Source organism: Elephas maximus, chromosome 4 (assembly GCF_024166365.1).
Source record: "Elephas maximus indicus isolate mEleMax1 chromosome 4, mEleMax1 primary haplotype, whole genome shotgun sequence".
NCBI lineage: Eukaryota > Metazoa > Chordata > Mammalia > Proboscidea > Elephantidae > Elephas > Elephas maximus.
Window position 1 is genome coordinate 93,819,185 of NC_064822.1, and position 24,390 is coordinate 93,843,574.

The 24,390-nt window shown below is 39.3% G+C and overlaps 1 protein-coding gene and 1 non-coding gene across 10 annotated transcripts in view; both read right to left on the reverse strand.

Moving 5' to 3' along the window:
- Window positions 1–18,980, reverse strand: part of KIF21A (kinesin family member 21A) — a 170,947-nt gene extending 151,967 nt beyond the window's left edge. For all 9 annotated transcript variants that reach the window (XM_049882821.1, XM_049882820.1, XM_049882825.1 and 6 more), the window contains exon 1: window positions 18,509–18,980. In XM_049882821.1, coding sequence (XP_049738778.1) covers window positions 18,509–18,552 — 44 coding nt within the window. In that variant the 5' untranslated portion in view covers window positions 18,553–18,980. The remainder of the gene's footprint in view (window positions 1–18,508) is intronic.
- Window positions 13,773–13,843, reverse strand: TRNAR-UCU (transfer RNA arginine (anticodon UCU)). Its single transcript has one exon. It is a non-coding gene; the product is annotated as a tRNA-Arg (tRNA).
- Window positions 18,981–24,390: the final 5,410 nt, after the last annotated feature.

Below are 24,390 nucleotides of genomic sequence, written 5' to 3' on the forward strand. Positions count from 1 at the left end.
TACTCCCAATCTAAACCCTCACCTGTCCATCCCCTGAGGACATGGCTTTCACTGCAACTCTCTTAAGCAAGGCTATATTTTCTCCCACATCACATATAAGTCAGTGCCTGGAGGTAAGTTTTCTTCTTGCTCCCTAGTGCAGTTTCCAAACTCTTAATTCCTCCAAACATCCCACTTTCTTTGAAGCACATGTCATCAGACCTTACCACCCCTCATCAGCCTTTATTGTTGTCCCTGTCACACTGCCTCATTCACTGAGCTCACTTGTAGTCTTTTCTACCTCTACTCCTATCAACATTCTTGGAAATTTCAAATTCAGATCCTTGACCTCTTAAAGTCATTTTATTTTTTTATAAAAAGAAAACAGATGCAATCAGAAGAGAACTACTGCATCTTCATACTCCTAGATCTACCAAACTAAGTGAATCTATGAAAAAAAAAAAATTTTTTTTTTTTTTTGTTAAAATATAAGAAGCATCTATGTTGCTAAGGCCACTCTCCTCACTTTCTTCAATCTCATCTCCAGTCTCCTCCTCAATATACAACAATATAGTCTCCTTCACTCACATACAACTCTCTCCCTTTCGTACTCCATTAATTTCTCCCTCTTCCTGTGTCATTCCGTCAAGCAAAAGTATTGCTCATTGCATGACTTAAAACAATCCTCCCTTAACCTTTTGTCTTTTTCCACCCTACGACTCTATTCACCTTCACAACCAAATCCTCTAAAAGAGTTATTGATTTCACAGTCTCTACTTCCTCACCTCACATTCTCTTCTTAGCCCACTCCAGTCAGGCAGTCCATTGAAACATCACATCTGGGTCACCAAAAACCTATCACTTACCAAAACCAATGGTCATTTTTTGCTTACATCTTACTTGACTTCTCAGAAACATTTTATACAGTTGACCACCTTCTAGGACAACGTACTCTCCCTACTTTTTTATTACCTCATTGACTTCTCTTCCTCAGTCTTTTTTGCTGGCTCTTCTCTTCAACCCAAAAAACCCATTGCTGTCAAGTCGATTCCAACTCACAGTGACCCTGTAGGACAGAACTGCCCCATAGGGTTTCCAAGGCTGTAATTATTACAGAAGCAGACTGTGACATTTTTCTCCCGTAGAACGGCTTTTGGTTAGCAGCCAAGTGCTTTAACCATTGCGCCACCAGTGCTCCCTCTTCTTCTCTTATTGGCCTCTAAGTCTTAGAGTGCCCCAGAGCTCTTTCTCCACAAGTCTTCTCTAAATTTCCTCTCTTCATGGATGAGTTCATCCAGTCTGCTGGCTTCCACCATATAAAGGTTGTTAACTCTCAAAAATTTATCTTCAGCCCAGACATCTTCCCTGTGATCCAAATTCATATATATTCAATAGCCTACTTGACATCTTTATTACAATGTACCGATAAGCATAGTGATCTTAACACAGTCTAAGCAGAACTACTGATGGCCTCCCCAAAAAATCAATTCCTCCTCAAAGCCCTTCTCATCTCAATAAATGAAACCAGTTGCTTAGTCCCTGTTATGGATTAAATTGCATACCCCCAAAATAAAATGTGGCATCCAGTACCTGTGAGGGCGACCTTACTTGGAAACAGGGTCTTTGAAGCTGTTATTTAAATTCAAAAGAAGTCATACTGAAGCAGGGTGGGCCCTGATCCAATATGAGTGGTGTCCTTACAAAAGAGGGCAAGAGGCACAGACACAAGCACAGAGAGAAAACAGCCACAGAACACCAAGGATCACCAACTGTCACCAGAAACTAGGAGAGAGGCATGGAACAGATTCTCCCTCAGAGCCCTCAGAAGGAGTCAACGTGGCTGACACCTGATTTTGGACTTCTAACCTCCACAATTATGAGACAATTTCTGTCATTTTAAGCTTTGCAATAATGTATTATGGCAGTCCTATGAAATTAACACGGGCCCCAAACCTGAGTATCTACTTAATTCCTCCCTTTTCTTAATATCCTTTACCAGTAATTCCTAACAGCTCTAGCTCCAAAATGTATTCCAGATGTAACCACTTTTCACCATCTGTACTGCTACTGTTTAGTCCAAGCTACCACCATCTCTCTCTGGGAATACAATAACAGCCTTCTCACTGGTCTCCCCATCTCCACTTCTAACTCTTATATTACAGTCCATCTTCTACATAGCAACCAGAGTTATCTTCCTATAATGTAAATCAGGTCAAATCACATCCCCTCTTATAACACTTTAAAGGTTTCGCACTAAGTTTGAAATTTCTACCCTGGAATACAAGGCCCTAAATGATCTGTCACCTGCCTATTGCTCTGACCTTATCTATTTTCACGCTCTTCTGTACTTGCTACACTCTGGCTCTACCGCTTTTCTCACCATTCTACTAACATGCCAGCCTATTTCTACCTCATGGCTTTCGCCCTTACTTTTGCACGGAATGCTTTTCTCTCAGATCATCTCAAGGCTCACTTCTCAATATTCTGGTCTCAAGTCAAGCATCTCCTCCTGACCAAGACCAATTACTCAAGTATATTGTTTTATCTTCTCCATGTTGTTGTTTTTTGTTGTTGACTTGGTTCCAACTCATAGCGACTCTATAGAGCAGAGTAGAACTGCTCCATACTGTTTCCTAGCCTGTAATCTTTATGTAATCTTTGAGTGTTGGCAGTCTTGGGTTCAGCAAGCGGTCCAGGATTAACTACTTAGCTGTGGTGGGTTCAAACACTGGCCTTTTGGTTAGCAGCTGAGCACTAAACCATTGTGCCACCAGGGCTCCTTATCTTTTCCATAGTACTTATCAATATCTGAAATTATTTTATCCACTTTTTTACATTTATTGCCTCTATCCTCACCCAACGTTAGCAACTTGAGGGTGGAAAGTCTTGTCTTGTTCACATTTGTATTCTTGGCACCTAGGATACCCTTTCTGGCACATGATAAGAAGTCAAATTTTTTTTTTGATGACCTGACTTAAATCTCCATAAGAATAATCAGGAGTTTACTACATTTTTCTCCCCTGTGTTGAGGACCAGATCTGATGTGCCTGATGATGAATTAAGCACTTGACAGAAGACAAGAAAGAACTAGAAAGAGCCTGTCCTTGCTTTTAAATATCAGAATCCATTTGAAGAGTAAGAAAAACACCAACACACATCCAAAATACTAATCCTGGGGTAATTATGTTTCTTCTGCTTACTTATGACAAGAGCTGGCTACTCTGGAACAGCAGACTGGATAATAGCAAATGGAGTCGTCAAAGACATCTAGAAGTCTATGCATGCAAACAATAGCAGAGCTCCATCAATATTAAATGTTCAAAGTACCTTGGTCTTAGGGTCTTCGAATGATAAAAAAGATCATCAGCCCACTAAGAAAAAACACACCTTAGTACTCACAGGGTGGAGGACTGTGGTGCACTGGTTAAGTGCTTGGCTGCTAACTGAAAAGTCAGCGGTTCAAGCCCACAAGCTGCTCTGTGGGAGAAAGATGTGGCGGTCTGCTTCCATCAAGATTTACAGCCTTGGAAACCCTATGGGGCAGTTTTACTCTGTCCTATAGAGTCACTATGAGTCAGAATCAACTTGACCGCAATGGGTTTTTTTGCTTTGGTACCCATAGGATACTGGGGCTTGACAAAATGGGTAAACAATCCTTACTCAATTCACTGCCTCACTCAGATCCCAACTGGCCACTCTTTATGAATTATTAACTAACTCTGTGGATGAAGGATAAGTGGGTGTGTGAGTGTGCCCATTTGCATGCATATATATGCATGTACTCACTCCGTTGTGTGTGTGGATAAGTAGTTGTCAATAAATCTTTGCAATTAATATATCTGATGAAAAATAAGATGAAATTCATAAAGATTAAAAAGAAATGGGATGAGAAGGGAATTAGGAAAGCATTAGAGAGGATAAATAGAAGAAGGAAAAACAAATAAACCAATGGAGGTATGTCAGAGATTAGAAAATTAGAAAGTTAGATGTCATAGGACTTAATCATTAACAAGAGTTTACATTACTATTTTGGAAAATAAATCCTTTGTCTGTCTTAGAAAGTGGGGTGATGTGATTACAATGATTGTGAAGATAGATGATTCTGATAGCTCACATATAATGTGTTCATACTTCATTTTTGGCATGTTTCATGGGAGAGCCGTCGGCTCTTGTATGGACATGCAAGAATCTCCCTGCTAGACTGTGAGTTCCTCACGGACGGAGGACGGAATTCACAGCTGATTCATTTTGCATTTCCCAGTGCCTAGCAAATGACAAACTGAATTGAACTAAATTTAAATACATTGAATTGATCTGAACTGATCTGAAAATTGGAATGGTCAGGGATAGGAGCTACTTATTATTCTTACCAATTCATTTCTACTACTCCACTTTAGAAATCAGAATATACTTACTTAAGTAACTTCTGCCATGCTTACAAAGCACTTGAAGCAATAGCAGTATTATACACTTTACACTAGTGGGATCTGAGTCACAAAGAGGTGTCACATTATTTTTCCACAGAGTTACTTATACACCGCTGCCTCCTTGAAGTGAGTCAGCGGAACAGAAGGGACTCAAAGTCCAACAGTATTACCTGCATCACCAAAGTTCAGTTTAACGGTTCCCATTGTAAGAGGAAAGATTATGTAATATGCAAATAAGCATATTTGATAATACAAAAAAAAGCACAAAGATGACTGCTTTTCAAGACAAATTCCTGTTATTGCATCTTTATCAGGTAAATAGAGAATACGGTTCTCATTAGAATGTACAGAAAACGATTCAAATAGACATAAACATCTATTTTGCAGTTATGATGATAGAATCTTAACTAAAGATATTGAAAGATATTCATCCTCAGTTATATTATTCTATTTCTACCTCTGTGTCTATTATTTAAATAGCTGATATTTACAGGATTCTTCTCCTGTCAAAGACAGCAAGTAGGACTCTCTCAGACATGTTCTAATAGTCCACTTAACTTTCCACCACATCTTTTCTAGGCTCATCTGTCACCATAGTGTTTCGTTTCACAGTAAGCCAACTTGTGAAGGACACAAAAGGTATTTGTTTTAACAGTCCAATCAAGTTTGTTTTTTAATAGGCTTGTTTTAAAAAGTAAAAGTTTGCTTTTAGCATCATTTAAGTTTCTTACCTGTTTGTTGATGCCCTGTTACTCAGAAACTAGTTTTCAGCTCAAAAAAAGCTAGTCATCTAGTCAAAGGTTCCAGCAGTTAATATCGTATAAACAAAGAAGACCCAATTATTGAGTAAGGAAAAAATTCTGTTTATTGAATTTTTCTCATTTTATAATTAATTTCCATGATAATTCTATTCAAAAGTATACAATAATGGCTTGTCCCACAATATGAACTAGAAAGAGGAATGATAAAATTAATCAAATGTCTTTTATAAATGAGCACAGGAACTCTGTCACCTAAAAGTCTTTAAAAATGACTACAAGTAATGCATGCATGCCACATGGAAATAATGAGATATTCTTTTAGAGTTTATATATAAAATATATGTACATATATACATATATGTATGCATGTATGTGTTTCTGATCACTTTCAGGTTCCTAGTAAAAATCTTGTTGGTATAATAGAGGTGAGCTCAGGTTAATGATATACCAAGCAATAGATTTAAGAGGTTTAGGGATTAACATGTTAGTTAGCTCACCTAGCCAGGTGAGCAGTTGGAAAATCAATAAGTATCCCCCATGTCCTTAAACATAAAAAGGAAAGCAATGTAATTTCATCAGTGTACATACCAACAGGGGGCAAAGATTAAGAGAACATTTTATTTTACACTGGTCCAAAAATATAATAATCCCAGTCTTGGCTTTCACAACTCAACATATTCAGCAAAATTGCTTCTCTGCCCAAATAATTTTCAAACGCAAATGCCCATTCTATCAAATAAATACAACGCTGATAATTTCATCTGGTAATAGCAAGATTATACATTATCTAATTGTCCTGTCGTCATCCCTTGTCTTCATGATTAGAGACAGATATAATAAATCTTAAAAAGGGAGACCAAGTAAAGACTTGAAACAATCTTTGTTAAAGAAATAGATCTTTGCAAGTTATTAATATGACTACAACTAACATTTATTGAAGCTTACTAGGTGCCAGACACTGTTCTGAATGCTTTATAAATATGACAATTAATTCTCATAATAATCCTGAGGTTGGTACTATTATTGTCTTCATTTAACAGATGAAGAAACCAAGATGAAAACGGAGTTTTACAAACAAGAGCTCACCAAAGAAATTATCCCTGCCTTTTTGAGATGACTAGGAATGAATCTGTAGTTAGTCACTAGAAATTAACTAAAAGAGGAAAAAGAATTAGAGATAAAGAGATGGAGAGGACAGAAGAAAGAGGGAGAAGAGAAAAAACTAAAAAAGAATCTAACATCTTCCAAACACTTCTAAATGCAAGGCATTTACAACATTCTTTGTATACTCCTAATGACTCTATAAGATAGGTAAAAATTCTATTTTACAGATAGGAAAACTGAGGCTTATAAAGATGGCTGTCCTATGATTTTGAACTAAAATCTTTGTAACTCTAAAGTCCATTCTCTTTCCAATAAGCCAAAAGAAAATAAAATGGAGGTGGGGAGGGCAAGGAAGAAGGAATTAATAGTGAATGTGAGGCTACAATAAAAGAGGGAAGAGATGGGCTAATTCTTTGAAGCTCTTTGATGGGTACTGTCGGGATGAGCAGGGCATTGTTACCACAGACCCATGAGGCTTTTATTCTAGATTACAGGCCTGTCAGGAGAATAGAACTAAAGAGCCAAGATGGCTATTTGATTTCAAGAATCAATGTCCTTAGAACCCTTCACACATATCTTCTTCTTCCTTATACCATCCACTTGTCAGTGAAGCTGCAATGAGAAAAGTAATGGCTGGCTCACCAAGATGTGCCTGTTCCATACTGAGCAACTGCAGACAGTCTACCAGTGGCTTGGCCTAGCCCAACACAGTCTATGGGCTGCTTTATTAAAATTGTGACCTGACACCAAGTGTCACTGTGCATATATTGTATGGTCACAGCAGAAGTCAACTGAAACATTTTTATATTAATGCAGAGGTAGGGTCAGTTTGGGTGTGGCCAAAACTTTTCATTTCAAAATAATAATCAAGAGAACCATAGGGGAGGATTCAAAACTCCTAAATTTCTTGATAAACTAATACATCCTCTTTGGCCAAAATGCCATAAGGTAAGTTGAGAATCTTTTTCATCAACCGACATTAAGAAACAAGTATAAATTTATTTTTATTTATCAGCATTAATATATTTTATACATTTTGACCAGATTCATTCAGCTCCTTAATGGATCTTTGTATTTTGGGGTGTGTGTGTGTGTGTTATGTCAATACCATACCAAAATCAGCTTCTTAATCTCGGGTGATTATGGTCTTAAAACATGCTGGGCCTGCGGGCCTGTAGGCCAGCAGGGGTAAGGGAGAAAGCTAAATAACTGGCCTGGCCAGAGGCCTGGATGACATAGCAGTGAACCAAAGTCCAGAGGTGACCCAGGCTTGATCAGTGCCAGGACATTTATGCAAATGCATTCAATCAGGTGGCAACTTCCAGTTCAGAGCAGCCCACAATAAACTGGAGGAGACCACAGTCAGAATAAAAAGCAACAAGTTTCCACCTTCACAGGAAAGGGACTTTCAATGAGTTTACGTTAGTCAGGTGGGTTTGAATTCAAGATACAGGGAAAGGGACGTAAATCAGGAAATCAAGGCAGAAGCCAAGTCTGGAGAAATAAAATAGGAGGTTAAAGGAAAGCCTATAACCCTAAAAGCACAGGCCTAATCAATAAAAAGTTTGGGGCAGCAAAACAAATTTCAGACTACGTGGGCTGGTGTACATGAGAACACTTAGGGCACTTTTTTTTTCCAGCTTACTTTTCATTGTTGTTATTGAGAATATACACAGCAGAACATACACCAATGCAACAATTTCTACACGTACGATTCAGTGACATCGATCACATTCTTCAAGTTATGCAACCATTCTCACCCCCCTTTTTCAAATTATTCCTCCCCATTAACATCAACTCACTGTGGAGCACTTTTTTAAAAATGTTAACAGCCAGTCTTGCTCAAGACCACTTGACTCAAATTCCCCATCTGGAAACCCCAGACATACTGTTATTTTTTAAAATCTCCCCTGTGAATCTCCTGTGCACACAGAATTGAGAATCACTGAACAAAGAAATGGTCATATTGCTAGAGAAAAATAGTGATAACATTTACCGAGCATTACTAAGTGCCAGTTGTATGATAAGGGTTTTGTATACATTATCTCATTTTCCCACTACAAATATATGAGATAAGGATTATTTTTACTTATTGAGCCCCTACAGACTTGGAAAATAAAACTTTATTGAGCTTCAATAGACACTGAATATAAAAAATATTTTCATTCATAATAATCTAATGAAGGGGATGAAAATCTAAAACATGCTTGGGGATACTCTGCACCAGTGTTAACATATTTGTCCTGATTCGTCCTCATTCACTCCAGTACCTGCTTGTGAATAGCAGTATTTGTTGTAATTGTAAAAGTTACATTAAAAAGGAGCAAAGCTAACAGGTCTATTCAGGGATCAAACTCATAATCTTGGCCTTATCAGAATAATATGGAAATCAACTGGACTTAAAGGTCACAAATACCCACAATACCCAATAACACATAATATTCTTTATGCCTATTTTTAAATAGAATGAGGTAGGATCCTAATATTGAAAGATATAAAATGAGTCCACAAAATTGGTATCAAAAGGCACCCAGATTCAAAAGCGTAAAATCATCAAAAGTCCTTGAATTTCTCTATGTTGAGAGTTGCATTCAGAGCACACAGAAGATAAATGAAAAATTACGATTATGATGATGCTAGTTAGTGCAAAATTAAGAACCAAGGAGAACAAAAGAAACCTGATACTCAAAGATAAGAACTCAATTCTGCTAGGAAGTTAGCAGGAGAACCAATTATGCTTATGTAACAAAATAGATAAGAATATAATCAAGGACAGGTAGAACTTGTTACTCATCTAAGGGTAAGTGGGCAAACTAAGATTCAAATAATGTAACATTGTATTGCCTAAATTGAGTCTTGGAAATGTCACAGATGTCACATTTAGTTTAAGAAACCTTAAATGCCAAGGTCAAATAACCAGGAATGAAATGTGTAATCTCCTGTTTAACCAGCAGTTGCCAACTTCCATTTTAGGGCAGGACAGACACAATCTAGGTGATCAATAGGCTACTCAAACAAAAGTGCTTTATGTTGAATAAGTTGAATGAACATAAGAAAAATAAACACCTTAGAAATGTACATTAGAATCACTTGGGACACTTTTTTTAAAGAATACAGCATGGTTATGATCCTGTGTTTGGTTTACCATCAGTGGCTTAGACCAATGTGTTAGGCAAATGCCTGTATTGTTCTAATAGATTACATCCTGATATAAAAACCAGTTGCGATCGAAAGATTCTCAACTATTTGTCAGAGTAGAACTGTGCTCCGTAGGGTTTTCAGTGGCTGATTTTTCGGAAGCAGACTGCCAGGCCTTTTTTCTGAGGTGCCTCTGGGTGGACTCAAACTGGCAACTTTTGGGTTAGCAGCCAACGGTGTTAACCATTTGTACCACCCAGGGACTCCACATCCTGATATACAGATAGCTGAAGAGTTAAAACTAAATATCATATTTTTTCTGAAAACCATCTGAACCATAAAACTTATTCATATATTCTGGAGACCAATACTGCCCCCTCCCTTCAATTCCAGGAAGTAATCATATATAAAGTGAATGCTCAATAGTTGAAATGAAAACATCACAAAGAATCATAAGAGACAGCACAACTCTTAGAAAAATGAAATTAATGTCCCTATTAAACAAAAAAGGTTTCTTAAATTCCTGTTTGATATACCAAGAGGGAGGCAGTTCAAATCCGCCAGGCGCTCCTTGGAAACTCTATGGGGGGCAGTTCTACTCTGTCCTACAAGGTCGCTATGAGTCGGAATCGACTCGACGGCAGTGGGTTTGTTTTTTTTTTGGCTATACCAGATGTAATATATATTGAAATGAATTACTGAAATAAATCAAGTGATATATAATATTGAGCATGTTAACAAAATGCCCTTCCTTAATATTCAGATATTTAAAAAAAGGCTTAAAAATGCTATACTCTAAAATGGTACAAGTCAGGCTATGAAGTGCATCCACATGCTGATTTCAACAATTAAAAAAATATAGGCACACATAGGAAAACAGACAGAAAATAAATATACCAAAATGCTAATACTAATTATGTTAGAGTTGGCATGTTATAATTGTTTTCTTCATCTTTTTCTAATGTGGTTACATTGTTTCAATATTAGAGATATTTAAAATATTTAAATATCTAGATATTAAATATTTAGAGATACTTAAAAATAACTTCCTTATGAAATTAAAAGTTGATTTTGAGGTAATTAGACTAAACATGAAAGATCTTTTATTTCCTGCCTCTAAGTACACTACCACCTATCTGTCAGTTGGTCCTACCGTGGTGGCTTGCATGTTGCTATGATGCTGGGAGCTATTCCACCAGGATTTCAAATGCCTGTCACCCATAGAGGACAGGTTTGAGTGCAAGTAACAAGCACTCAAAAAGCAAAAGAACAGAAACACTTTGAAAGCACTTTGCAAACTCAGTTTATGGGTTACTCACTAGAGATTGACTAATCCAATTGCCGGAGTTTGGACTATAGCCAACATGCCCATTTTTCAACAACATATCAAACTTATCTCTAACATTACTTTTTCACATTTGTGTAAAAACTGTTTTCTGAATCCTTTCACATGATTTCTCTTTTGATTCTTTCCCAAGTCTACTGAAGTAGGAAGAAAACTGAGAGTCAATGAACTTCCCAAGGCCAAATTTATTGGTGCTAAGGGTCAAGACCAGTACAGTTCTCTGGCCATTCAGTGCTCTTTCCATTATTTCATATCATCGTCAATTATACGATAAATGAATGCATTTTGATCCAAAAAAAATAACAAAGATTAGAAGAAAACAATGAAGGGAGAGACGCCCCTATGCCTCATTAGTACAACATGTGATCAACATTCCACATTATAATAATTAACCACGCCTTGACCCTCCCCAAGGTCTCCTATTTCTGTTTGCCAGAGGAAAAAGTCTATTACCGTAGAATAACTTCAAACTGACTTGGTAAAAAGTAGCTTGTGTTAAATAAAGTGAATGTCTACTCTGTGTAAATTAAAATTCCTCCATCATATTCACAGAACTATGATATTGTCATGCCTAATTGACAAACACAGCTTCCCAATATCAAGAGCAACATTAAATTCAATCTCAAAAACTAAAATCTTACTCCAAAGTTTAGGCCTCCAAAGAGTGGTGAGGTCCTTGAGCTGTCCTTGACTAAGTTCCCAGAAAGGCCCGTGCTCCCCATGTGATTTGAAGTATCACTGTAATTGGGTAATAACGACAGCTCTGACTGGAGAGCATTAGAAGGTTCCAAAAGTATACTGATAAATGTAAGCTCGGTTTACGAAAAATGTTTTTGTTATTATAACTAACTGCAGGGATATTTTTATAAAAAATTATAAATTTCTGCACAAATACTGCACAAAAATTTTATATACCCCCTCTGACAGTGTCACCTGGTGCGGTCCGCACCCCCCATACTCCCCTGACACCACCGTAAAGATATTCTACTGTTGAGATGTCTGCCAACAAAACATGAAGTCCTTGAAATTCTATAGAACTAAATCAGAAGATTTGAGTTGCTAGTTGTATGACCTCTAGCAATTTCCTTTACTTCTCTAGGCCTCCACTGCCTCAACTGCCTCAGAGAAGGGACCTAGACCAGCTAGTCCCTTCAAGATCCCTTTCAACTTTCAAATCTATTTTTTTCAATAACTACAGGACACTAACAATTCTGTTCAATATGTAAATTTTAAATAATTTCAAACAAAGGACAAAGGAACCTCCCATACAATTCTTAAACATTCAGAAAGATCTCATAATAATTGTAGAGTGTCATAAAAATTGTCCCTTTGGCTTGGCTGTCACTTGCTTCAAATAAAGCCTGAGCCACAGGAAAACTATTTTAACACTTTAAGAAGATTAAATAGTTAATCCCCTGGGAAATCAAGTTGGAAGAATTCACAAATCCACTTTCCAGGGAGAAGCAATGAAAATAACAAAAAATTTGTTTTATTTTGAATAAACTTATTCTAATGATATACTATACACACGTACTCTATAGGTCATGCATTTTCATTGACATGTTTTCCTCCTAATCTGAAACTCAGATGACGTCAGGTCATGTCTAATTTTAACAGAAAACAACCATTTATAAGTCTTACAGGTAAGTTGTAACACATCTTGGAAAAAAAAACCCATAATAATATTCCAAGTCATTCTCTTTTGAAGAAAAATTAATGAGAACTAGAAGATTGAGCACATTATGTTATTAGCTGCCAAGATAATTTTTGCTTTCATGGCTTTACTAAACTGGAATTTCTAGTGCATCATTCATTAGCCCATAATTATGCATCAAAATATTAACCAATTAACATGTAAGAGCTCAAGGGGTAGCAACAATTAGACATGAAACTTGACCTTCCATAAAATTCCAAATAACAAGCAGGTTTACCGCACTTTATATATTTAATAAGCAGCATCTGAAAAAAAAGCATCAACTCATATTTTGTGAATAATTTTATTGACTTTCAATTAATATCATCTGCTACTTCTTTAGTCTCCTCGTTTCGTTTAGTTACGTTTCTATTAGCTCCTGATCCAAACACAAAGACCTACAAGTAGGGCACGTATGTTATATCAAGCAGGATACAATATAAATAATATCCTGCTAAATGCCTAAGCTTTGGAGTTCAGCTTTTGTATGAAATATGTTTGGAAGCGGGACACACTTTAAAAAAAAAAAAAAAAAATGATCGTTCTTATGGGATGTGTGAACTGAAAAAAAACTATTAATGTGATGAAAAAAGTTGGGAATGGGTAAGGGTGATAGTTGAACAACATATGAACATAAGTTGACATCGCTGAACTGCACATGTGAAGAATGTTGAAATGGCAAACATTTCGTTACAAATATATCTACCACAATAAAAATACTGTTAACAAAAAAGGGGAGAAATAAAACTCACCTAACTGCAACAACAGCCTTTCACGCCTAGTTTGTGCTGTTGATTACACTTTATGTTAGTTTCAACATATTTTGTGCATTTAAAAATTCTCGTGTTGCTAGTCCTAAGCCCCATGAAAGCAAGCACCATGTGTGTTATGTTTGTTGCTTATCCCCACTGGTAGAAAAGTGTCTGACGCACAGTAGGCACTTAATAAATATTTGTTGCATGAAAGAAGGAAGGAACAAACAAGTGACCAAACACCAGATATCCATCTATTTCCTATAATAAATGTTTCTAAAAGGCCTAGCTTATCTACCAATGTTATTGTTGTTACCTATCTGAAGTTGGCCTCCGACTCATGGCGGTTCCATGCACAACTGAATGAAATGTTGCCTGGTCCTATGACATTCTAATAATCCATTGCGGATTAGACCATTGTGATCCATCGGGTTTTTACTGGCTGATTTTCAAAAGCGGAACACCAGTTCTTTCTTCTTACTTTGTCTTAGACTAGAAGCTCCACTAAAACCTGTTCACATCATAGCAACATGCAAACCACTACTGACAGGCAGGTGGTGGCTGCCTATAAGGTGCATTGGCCAGGAATCGAACCTGGGCCTCCTGCATAGAAGGTAAGAGTTCTACCACTGAACCACCAATGAATGTCCCCATCTACCAAATACATTTACTAAAAATTTGGTTCTTTCAAATAATTTATCTCGCATACATACATATTAATGTTTCAGCTTGGAGGACGCTTATCAAATCAAATTAGTCAATGAAATGTTTTGAAAAGATTTGGAAATATGTTTAAGGGCGCAGAAGTAGATATCAGAAACCTGAGTTTGGATTCCAATCCTGGTACTTAGTGATTGAGAAACCTTGAACAGGTCGTCTAGTTTCTCTGAAGCTCAATTTTTCCAGTGTAAAATAGGAATACTAATACTTGTCCAGCATACCTCATGGGGTTTTGTGTAGATCAAATAAAATATCATACAATTGTGCTACAACCAGAATGGGACAAAAACAAACACAAAAGCCCAAATGTTTCTCCTTCAGTAACATGAGTACCAAAACAAACATTTATTGGGAAAGACAAGTTCGAAATGTTAAAATCGTTCCTTCCTGTCACTACAGAGGCACAATTTGGACCAAGAGTTTAACTTAAAAAAAAAAAAAACGAACAGAGTTGTAACACACTGCACGTGCTAGGTTCTTACAGCCGTTAATACCATTAGGTTGCCACCTAACCATGCGGAAAAAGAAAAATGCAGAGAGGTCACATGGCCCATCAGTGCTGGTGACAAATTAAAAACTGAGCTTCTGATCATCCAACCAGCCCTTATGCCTGCTGGGCAATGCCACTTCTTACAAGAGCCTTAGCAAGCTGAAAACACAGCATACTGAAACATGAATTAGACCACATTACACACTAATCCAAACTTACTGTTAAGGATATATACAGTTCTCAGCCAAAGCTAAGCAAAGAAATCCTAATTCACAGCCACAGACAATGATCTGAAAACACAATGGTCCTTTCTGTATCTGCATTTCCATCCAGCTCTTGACATATTTTGCAAGTTAAAGTTTTTGTTGGTAATTCTTGAAAAGGAAAAGCTTTAAATTTGTTGTGTCAGCCATTAGAAACAGGGAAGGGAGAAGGACACATCATGTCATGTCTTAGATTTCAAGTCAAAATGTTTAACTGATTCTATCATTTTGAGTTAACAAAATAGTTCACTTCAGTATATTCAAGCAATAAGAATATAATATACAGTATACTTCATTGTTCATTTTTATTGATGATATCTAAGATATCCATTCAACTGACCACATTTTCTAGGAAATCAGAGATCATATTGAGTCCATAAGCAGTACCTTTCTACACCTCTGCACCTGAGGAAAAAAATATTGCTGTTAAATATATATCCACTCTAAAAAAAAGGCACTGACATTTTACATTGGTCTAAGGTGTGGTTAGCCTATGATGGGGTGGCTATGGACAGTTTTATATACTTCTTCCTCACATTTTTAAAATTATAATGCAGCATTCAATAGAAACAATGCAAACTGCATATGTAATTTAAAAATTTCTAGTAGCTACACTTTAAAAAAGGAAAAAGAAACATATAAAATTAATTTTAATATTTTATTTAATCCAGTGTATTCAAAATATTAACATTTCAACATGTAATCAATGTAAAAACTATTGAGATATTCATTTTTACATTCTTTTCATACTGGCTTCAAAATCTAATGTATACTTACAGCACATCTCAATTCAGATGGTAAATTTTCACCAGAAATACCTTATCAATATTTAGATTTCAAAAACTTCACAGTTAAAAAAGTAGATTCACATGATCAATTTGTTCCAAGCATATTTAAAAGTTTTCCAAAAACCGAACAAAACCAAAAAACTAAACCTACTGCTGTCGTGTTGATTCTGACTCATTGTGACCCTCTAGGACAGAGGAAAACTGTCCTATAAGGTTTCCAAGGTTGCAAATCTTGAGAGACGCAGGCTGCCACACCTTTCTCCCGTGGAGCAGCTGGTGGGTTCGAATCACTGACATTTTGGCTAGCACCCAAGCACTTTAATCACTGTGCCACCACCAGGGATCCTTTAATAACTGAATAGAGAACTAGTTTTTTTTAATTAAACATTCAATCCCTCATTAGTGTTTGTGACAATTCAAGTGATCAATTGCCACATAGGGTTGGATAACAGGGCTTGAGCATTATCTAAATCCATATGCAATGAAAAGATACTCTCACCCAAAAAGAATTTTTGGAAATTGAATAAAATATGTTCTAGGGAGAGCTTTCTGTAATTCTTCTGCCCAAAGCCTTATCTACATTTATTTTGACAAACTTATACTACAGTCATCAGCTTTAACATATTGATGTCTCTACATCTAATAAAACACAAGCACCTCTAGAACACCTTATGCATTTACACAAGTAGAGTTAATTCCCTACGTCTGTTGTACACTATTCATAGAAGGGGAAAAGCAGGTCAAACACCTCTGTTGATTTTGTTTCTATATGTACATTTGTTTATCCTGCTGATGAAGCCTACTGCAAACTGGAGGGTAGGACTACAGGAGGCCGTAAAGATTAAAGAACCTGAAGAAATATTTTGGTTGATTTCTAAATGCCTTTCTCCCAGATGGAGCCCTGAAGGCACAGTGGTTAAGAACCCAGCTGCTAACCAAAAGGTGGGCAGTTGAAACCCATCAGCTGCTCCTTGGAAACCCTACGGGGCAGTTCTACTCTGTCCTATAAGGTAACTGAGTAGGAATCGACTTGACAGCAATGGGTGTGGTTTCGGTTTTTATGTAGGGAAAATGAATGGTTAAGAACTTGGATTGTAGAATCACGTCTCGATTGGAACCCTGGTTCTGCCACTTGCTACCAGTTTAACTTTGGGCAGGAAACTTAATTTTTATCTCTAAGTGTTACTTTAGGGTCAGTCAGTGGCTCTGCTTCCCTCCATTGCAAGTGGCATTAATAGTCTAGATAATTAAATCTGTAAAAATCGTTTTCCCCACAGATGAATTTTCTGTTTTCATTGATATTTTATGCCTTTCCTTTTCCTTGAAGAGATCTGCTAACAAGTAACAAAATTGTTTCATATTGGGTTTCTTGTCTTTTCCCTTCCTCTTCTTCTACCCAGTATAGTCACAACCTATTGCTGTCAGTTGATGCTGACTCATAGCAACCCTATAGGACAGGACAGAACTGCCCCTTAGGGTTTCCAAGGTGCTGCTGGTGGATTCGAACTGTTGACCTTTTGGATGGCAGCCGAAGGCTTAACCACTACGCCATCAGGGCTCAATACAGTTATTAGCATGTATTAAAAAGCCAAAAGAGAGACAATACCAGGGAATAAGAGAAACAAATTTATCCAGTAATTGAACAAGTAGCCCTAGACTAACCAAGAAGGCCAAATTAAAACTTCAAAATCTTTATAGCAGGTGATTCTAAGCAGTAATAAAAATGTCACCTCCGTGGGTGGTAATTTTCTCATCTGTAAAATGAGAGAAAGGAAAAAAAAAAAAAACACTTTAAAATCATTTTATTCTTTAAATTGATCAAAGATACAAAGTATATAAAGCTGCTGTTACTATGCCTAAGCAAGACTGGTCAGTAAAATAATAACTATAGAAATACTTACATGATAGCATTTTAGAAATAATTTTCCAGAAAGGATAGAATGTTTTCTTAATAATTTCAAATTTTGGGGAGAACAGATTATTTTTATAATCCTTACAGCATAAATAAATAGGAAAAACTTAACAGTAGACTATCAGGGCTGTGAAACCAACCCACTTAGTCTACCATGAATACTTCATTAATTTTTCAGTGTGGTGATGTTGCAATTTTCCATGAGCAGCCTTCAGAGCTTTGCTTCTGGTATGTATCAAAACAGTCTAAATTACATTCAATACTCGTGTATCTGTCATTGACCAAAATACAATTTTGATGTAGCCAGTATTCTGAAACTCACACCCAGACATACCTATATTTCTATTATATTGTATCCACCCTGCTTAACCTCAGGATGTTTTCCAGTCACCCATTTAATCCTTCCACTTGGTGAAGTTATCTTCCTTCTATATACTCATTATCGATGAATTACACCTTAAATATAATTCCCATTCCAACACCTGAGGCCAGATCTGTCTACATTATCCCCACGCGTTTGTGCGTATCTAGTTTGCTGTGATGCTTAATAAGGTGTTCCATTTGCACAAACGTCTAGAACCCAACCGGCCGCACCACGGACCCTGCGGCTGGAAGCACTGTCAGTCTGATGCTTTGTCTCCTGCCTCAGAAAGCTAGAGTTGCACGTAAACGTACGAGACTCTCTCTCTCTTTACATATGTATGTGTATATATATATATATAAAACACCTCAGTCGAGCAAAGAGGCCGCTCCCCGACGCAAAGCCGTACAGGCGATCGCCCAAGGCGGCCAACCTGGGGCGATTGTTCCTCTGGTGCGAGACCCGCCGGGGCGGGCGGCGTCTGCTTTACCCCATTGGCGTCAGGACTCCCCCAGGGTTTCTGGCGCCGCGCAGCCGCCTGCCACCTGCAAACGCCGAAGGCGTGAGGCGGCGGGATCTCCCGCTAGCAGCGGGCAGCGCGTGCAGGCCGGCGGGGATCCGCTGCCTCAGTTTCCACAGCCGCCGGCCCCCAGCCGGGCCGCCCCTTAGATCTGCCCATCCCGGTGTCCGGCGCCCCCAACCAAAGCCAGTCCTCGCCGCGCCCTCAGCCCGTGCCAGCCCACACCCCGCGCGCCGGCGCCGCGTCGGTCCTCACCTGACAGCCACCCGCACCGAGCTCTCGTCCGGAGTGCCCCACATGCTAGCGGCGGACGGTGGACGGGCCCCTGGGCCTCGGCACCACCGCGCTGAAGCGACGCCGGAGCCGCAGCGCTCGGGCGCAGGAGCCTGGGGCGGCAGGGGGCGGCGGCTCACCTCCGCCGCACTCCAGCCATGTTGGGAGACTGAATGGAAAGGTGGCGGTGGCGCTGAGGCAGGAGGAGGAGGAGGTGATTCACAGCTCGCGGGCGCCCGCCCCTTCTCCCCCGCTCACACCCCAAGATCTGGGGCGGAGACGAGGCGCGTTTGAATGGCAAGCGCCGAGCGGACGGACGAAGCAGGCCGCCAGCGGCCTCCTGGCGGCCGGGTAAAGGCGCCCAGCCCCCTCCGGTAGGGACGCGGCCTCCCAGCGGCCGGGACGGGGACTCCACGCCCGGCGGGACGCTCAGGGCTCCTCAGTCCGCACTGCGTCAGCGGCGGCCACACAGCACAGCCCTGCCCCACCTCACCCTCCCCCAGCCTGAGCCCCGCCCTGCCCTCCGCTGGGCACTGCCTGGCGCTGCTGGGCAGGGAGGCGCACGGGGGAGGGATGCCGAGCGCGGGCTGCCCAGGCCTGAGGGCGAGGAGCCTGTGCGCCCTTCTAGGCTCTTCTGTGAGAATGAATCAGATAATGCTCTCCCTGGTGCCCGCGTCCTATTGAAAGTCAAAGCTTGATCCTCCAAGCAGCACTGCCAGCTGCTGCTGTGGTTCCGCTTTGTTTTCACCCTCAGCTTTATTGTAAGCTCTCCAGCTTGGACTTTGACCCCCTTCTCCAGCCCCCTGTCTAAACGCCCTCCCTCGCAGGAATCAGTCATTCAAGCTGAACTGGCTCCCTGATTTGTCCACTGTCATTCTGCAGCTGCGCTGTTCTGCAGTCACCCATTTAGCAGCCGGTGTGGGGTATGAAAATGATTTACTCTGAGCCTCCTGAATGCATTTTGTGTTAAATCATTTGTACGCTGGTAAATGAACTGCACCCTGGTACTGCCAAGTATTCTCAGAACTGAATATTCACCAAGACCTGCTGTGTAGTAAATCCTTCCGAACTGACTTTCCCTTCTGGTCTTCAGAAAAGCTCCTCCCAATCCCTGGATTCTATCAACATTGACCCATTGTGGTTTCTGCTTGTGACTATTGTGCTTCCACATGCCTTTAGATAGCTCTCTGGAAACAGCCTTTATTAGCTTTGCCACAGAGTGTCTTTTGTGGATTGCCCCATACATTGTTATAAATAAACATGTGGGTTCATACAAAAAGGAACAATAGATTAAATAGCACTATCCAAATAAAGGCACTGCCCCAAGTACCTACAATCTAAAATCACAAACCTAATCATCCTACTCAGCAGAGATACAGCATCATGGGTCAGAGGAGGCAGCACTCTTTGGGACAACTGACCAGCTGTCTATCATAAATGAAGGCCCATATACTATATAATTATAATTTTAAACTTATTCTTACCCTTGAACTTGCTACCATGGAGCATAACAGAGGGGTTAAGAGGGCAGAGATGGTGGTAATCCTATAGCTCGCCACTGGCTGCCCTCTGGAGGAGCCCTCACTCACCTCAATATTTATCCATCAACAAATCGAAGCTGCATTTCATCCTGCCCTGACCATCCCACATCTGGGTGGATCCAGACTGGCCACCTTACCTCTTGGATTTGTAAAAGCTGCAAGGAAGGCAAGAAAAGCCAAGCAAAGTTAGCAAGAAAACTGTAAAGAAATTTGTATAATTAAAATCTGTTTAAAACAATTTGCATTTAAAACAACACTACTGAGGCAGGGCCAAGTGGACAGGGTAGTCATATGCTTCCTGTGGTGGCTCTTACAACAAAGACCCAAAAAAAACAAGTGAATCGATTATATATCACAATCCAGGAGCCCTGAACATCAAAGGCAAAGTTGAGGAATTGGACTGAGCGACAGGGAAGGAGAGATGGTTTAGAAGCAGCAAGGAGTTGCCAGGCCAGACCCGACCCGGCAGGAACCGGCACCCCACAGGCCAGATCTGCTGGCACAAGTGCAGTGAGACAAGTAGTGGTGGTTAGGCAAACTTTCCACACAGGGCGAGACCTAGCAGAGTAGAGTCCACTCACACCTCCAGAATCATTGAAAACCACCACTCAATCAATAAAAGATAAGTACATGAGCCTAACCTACCATGTGCAGATCAAAAAACACCCCTCAGGGAAAAATCTCTCTCCCATTTACCTGCCCCCTTACTGCTCTGCACTGGGTCCAAGCTGGCTTCAGAGATTGCCGCATCCCCTGGGCCAGAAGTAGAATCTGCCAGCACACTGATCCATTCTCCCAACCTTGAAGAGGGAACAAATTAGCAAACAAGAAAAAATAATCTGCTGGCTCCCCTAAGTCAGGAACTCAGGGCAGAAACAGCTCCTTTGCCTAGGCACAGGCAAAAGGGGTCCACGGACTTTGAATGCTTTTCACCCCTCCATAGACCTGAGTGGGTCTATTACAGTAACTTAGGCCCTCATTAGCACAGTACAAGAGAGTATATACCTGAAGTCTAACCTCGATTGTATCAGCTGTATGGTGGAGAGGTAGGTTCATGACATTTGACACTGCTCTGCCTATTAAGCAGGGTCCTCACCTACCCAGATCAGGCGCCTGAGGACTGGTGGCTCCACCCATGACACCTAGCCACCCACAACAGGGTCCAAGAATAAGTGGTGCCTCCCAGTTCTTATAGCCAATAGCACTGTAGTGCCCATAGTCCGGAGGCAAAATCCACCCACCTACATGCTCTAGGAAACAGGGCACTGCTCTGCTCACAGACACTCAGGAACAGCTCTCAGCTCCCAGCCTTGTCCAGTGCGTGACCCCGTACTGCACCCAGATACCTGTGACTACACCAATCACCCCTGCCTGTCTAGGACGGTAGGTGAGAGCCCACACCACACACTTGGTGACTAACTACCTGGACACCTGAACTGAATCCATACAAGAAAAGTAAACAGATACGTGGACTCACATACCTAGTAGCAGCTCCAGCCACCTGGTGACAGGACATTAGAGTTCCAAAGGCACCAAAAATCAAACTAGATCTCAAGAGCAGCCTATCTGGGCATATTAAAACAAAACAAAACAAGGAGCTAGGACATAGTAAAAAAAAAAAAAAAAAAAAGGACATAGTAAGCAAACATAAAATAAATAAATACAGTAACTCATTGGTGGTTCAGAGACAACAGTCACTATCAAATCACATAAACAGGCAGATCATGATGGCTTTGGCAAGCTCCCAAAACAAAGAATCCAGAAATCTTCTGAATGAAGAGAACTTCTTGGAATTAACAGAGGTAGAATACAAAAGATTAATATATAGAACCCTTCAAGAGATCAGGATGAAGATCAGGCAAAATGAAGAATGAGCCAAGGAGTACACAGATAAAGCAATACAGGAATTGAAGCAGACTAGACAAGAGCATAATGACAAAATTAATAGGTTGCAAGAATCCATAGAGAGACAGAAAACAGAAATCCAGAAGACTAACTATAAAACTTCAGAATTAGGCAACTCAGTAGAAACTTGTAGGAGCAGAATTGAGGCAATGGAAGTCAGAATTAGAGAGACTAAAGATAGAGCATTTGTCACCAATATAATTGAGGAAAAATCAGTTGAAAGAATTATTAAAAAGGAAAAAGTCCTAAGAATTATGTGGGACTCTATCAAGAGGAATAACAGAAAATAGAATTATTGAAGATTTGTTGGGCAGAACTCTTCTCTGATATCATGAAACATGAGAAGATATCTATCCAAGATGCTCATCAAATTCCACACAAAGTAGGTCCCAAAAGAAAGTTCCCAAGGTATATTATAATCAAGCTTCCCAAAAGCCAAAGACAGAATCTTAAGAGCTACTAGGGATAAATGAAAAGTCATCTATGAAGGAGAGTCAATAAGACTAAGCTCAGACTACTCAGCAAAAACCATGCAGGCAAGAAGGCGGTGGGATGATATATATAAAGCCTTAAAGGAAAAAAATTGCCAGCCAAGAAATATATATCCAGAAAGACTCTCTCTCAAATATGATGGTGAAATTAGGACATTTCCTGATAAACAGAAGTTTAGGGAATTTGCAAAAACCAAACCAAAAGTAAAAGAAGTACTAAAGGGAGTCCTCTGGTTAGAAAATCAGTAACATCAGATAATAACCCAAGACTAGAACAGAAGACAGGGCAACCAGATATCAACCCGGATACGGAAATCATAATAATAAATCAAAGCTAAAACACTGAAAATAGGGAAACATTATGTAAAGGATGACAACATGAAAACACAAAAGAGAGACTAAAATGTAATCATAGATCTTCCATATGGAGAGGAAATCAAAGATTGGTTTAAACTTAGAAAAATAGGGGTAAATATTAAGGTAACTACAAAGGAAACTAAAAATTCTACACATCAAAATAAAAAACAGGAAAAACATAAAGACTTAGCAAATACAAAATCAACAACAACGAAAAAGATGAAAAGAAAATACATAAAGAAAAACGACTCAGCACAGAAAATTGAGTGGGAAAAAGAAGCTGTCAACAACACAAAAAAAAAGACATCAAAATGACAGCACTGAACTCATAAAAAAAAAAAAAAAAACTCATACCTATCCATAATTACACTGAATGTAAAGGGACTAAATGCACCAATAAAGAGATAGAGAGTGGCAGAAGAGATATATGCTGCCTACAAGAGACACACCTTAGACTTAAAGACACAAACAAACCAACTCAAAAGGTGGAAAAAAAAATGTCAAGCAAACAACAATCAAAAAAGAACAGGAGTGGCAATATTAATTTCTGACAAAATAGACTTTAAAGTAAAATCTACCGCAAAGGATAAGGAAGGACACTATATAATGATTAAAGGGTCAATACACCAGGAGGACCTAACCATATTACATACTTACATCCCAGTGAGAGGGATCCAAAATACATAAAACAAACTCTAACAGCATTGAAAAGAGAAATAGACAGCTCCACAATGATAGTAGGAGACTGCAACAGACCACTTTCTGTGAAGGACAGAACATCCAGAAAGAAGCTCTATAAAGATGTGGAAGATCTAAATGCCACAATCAACCCACTTGATCTCCTAGACATACACAGAACACTCCATCTAACGGCAGCTGAGTATACTTTCTTTTCCAATGCACATGGAACACTCTCCAGAATAGACCACATATAAGGCCATAAAGCAAGCCTTAACAGAATGCAAAGCATTGAAATTTACAAAGCATGTTTTCTGACCATAAAGCTATAAAAATAGAAATAAATAACAGAAAAAGCAAGGAAAAAAAATAAAACACATGGAAACAGAACAACACCTTGCTCAAAAACTACTGGGTTATAGATGAAATTAAGGATGGAATAAAGAAATTCACAGAATCAAATGAGAATGAAAACACATCCTACCAAAACCTTTGGGACACGGCAAAAGCTGTGCTAACCAAGTGCCGTCGAGTTGATTCCAACTCACAGCGAGCCTATAGGACAGAGTAGAGCTGCCCCATAGAGTTTCCAAGGAGCTCCTGGCGGATTCGAACTGCCAACCCTTTGGTTAGCAGCCATAGAAAGCTGTGCTAGAGGTCAATTTATAGCAATAAATGCACACATCCAAAAAGAAGAAAGGCATTAACTCTAGAACTCGAACAAATAGAGAGCAGCAAAAGAAGCCCTCAGGCATCGGAAGAAAGTAAATAATAAAAATTAGAGCAGAATTAAATGAAATAGAGAATAGAAAAACATGAAAGAGTTAATAAGACCAAAAGCTGGTTCTTTGAAAAGATCAACAAAATTGATAAACCATTAGCCAAACTGACA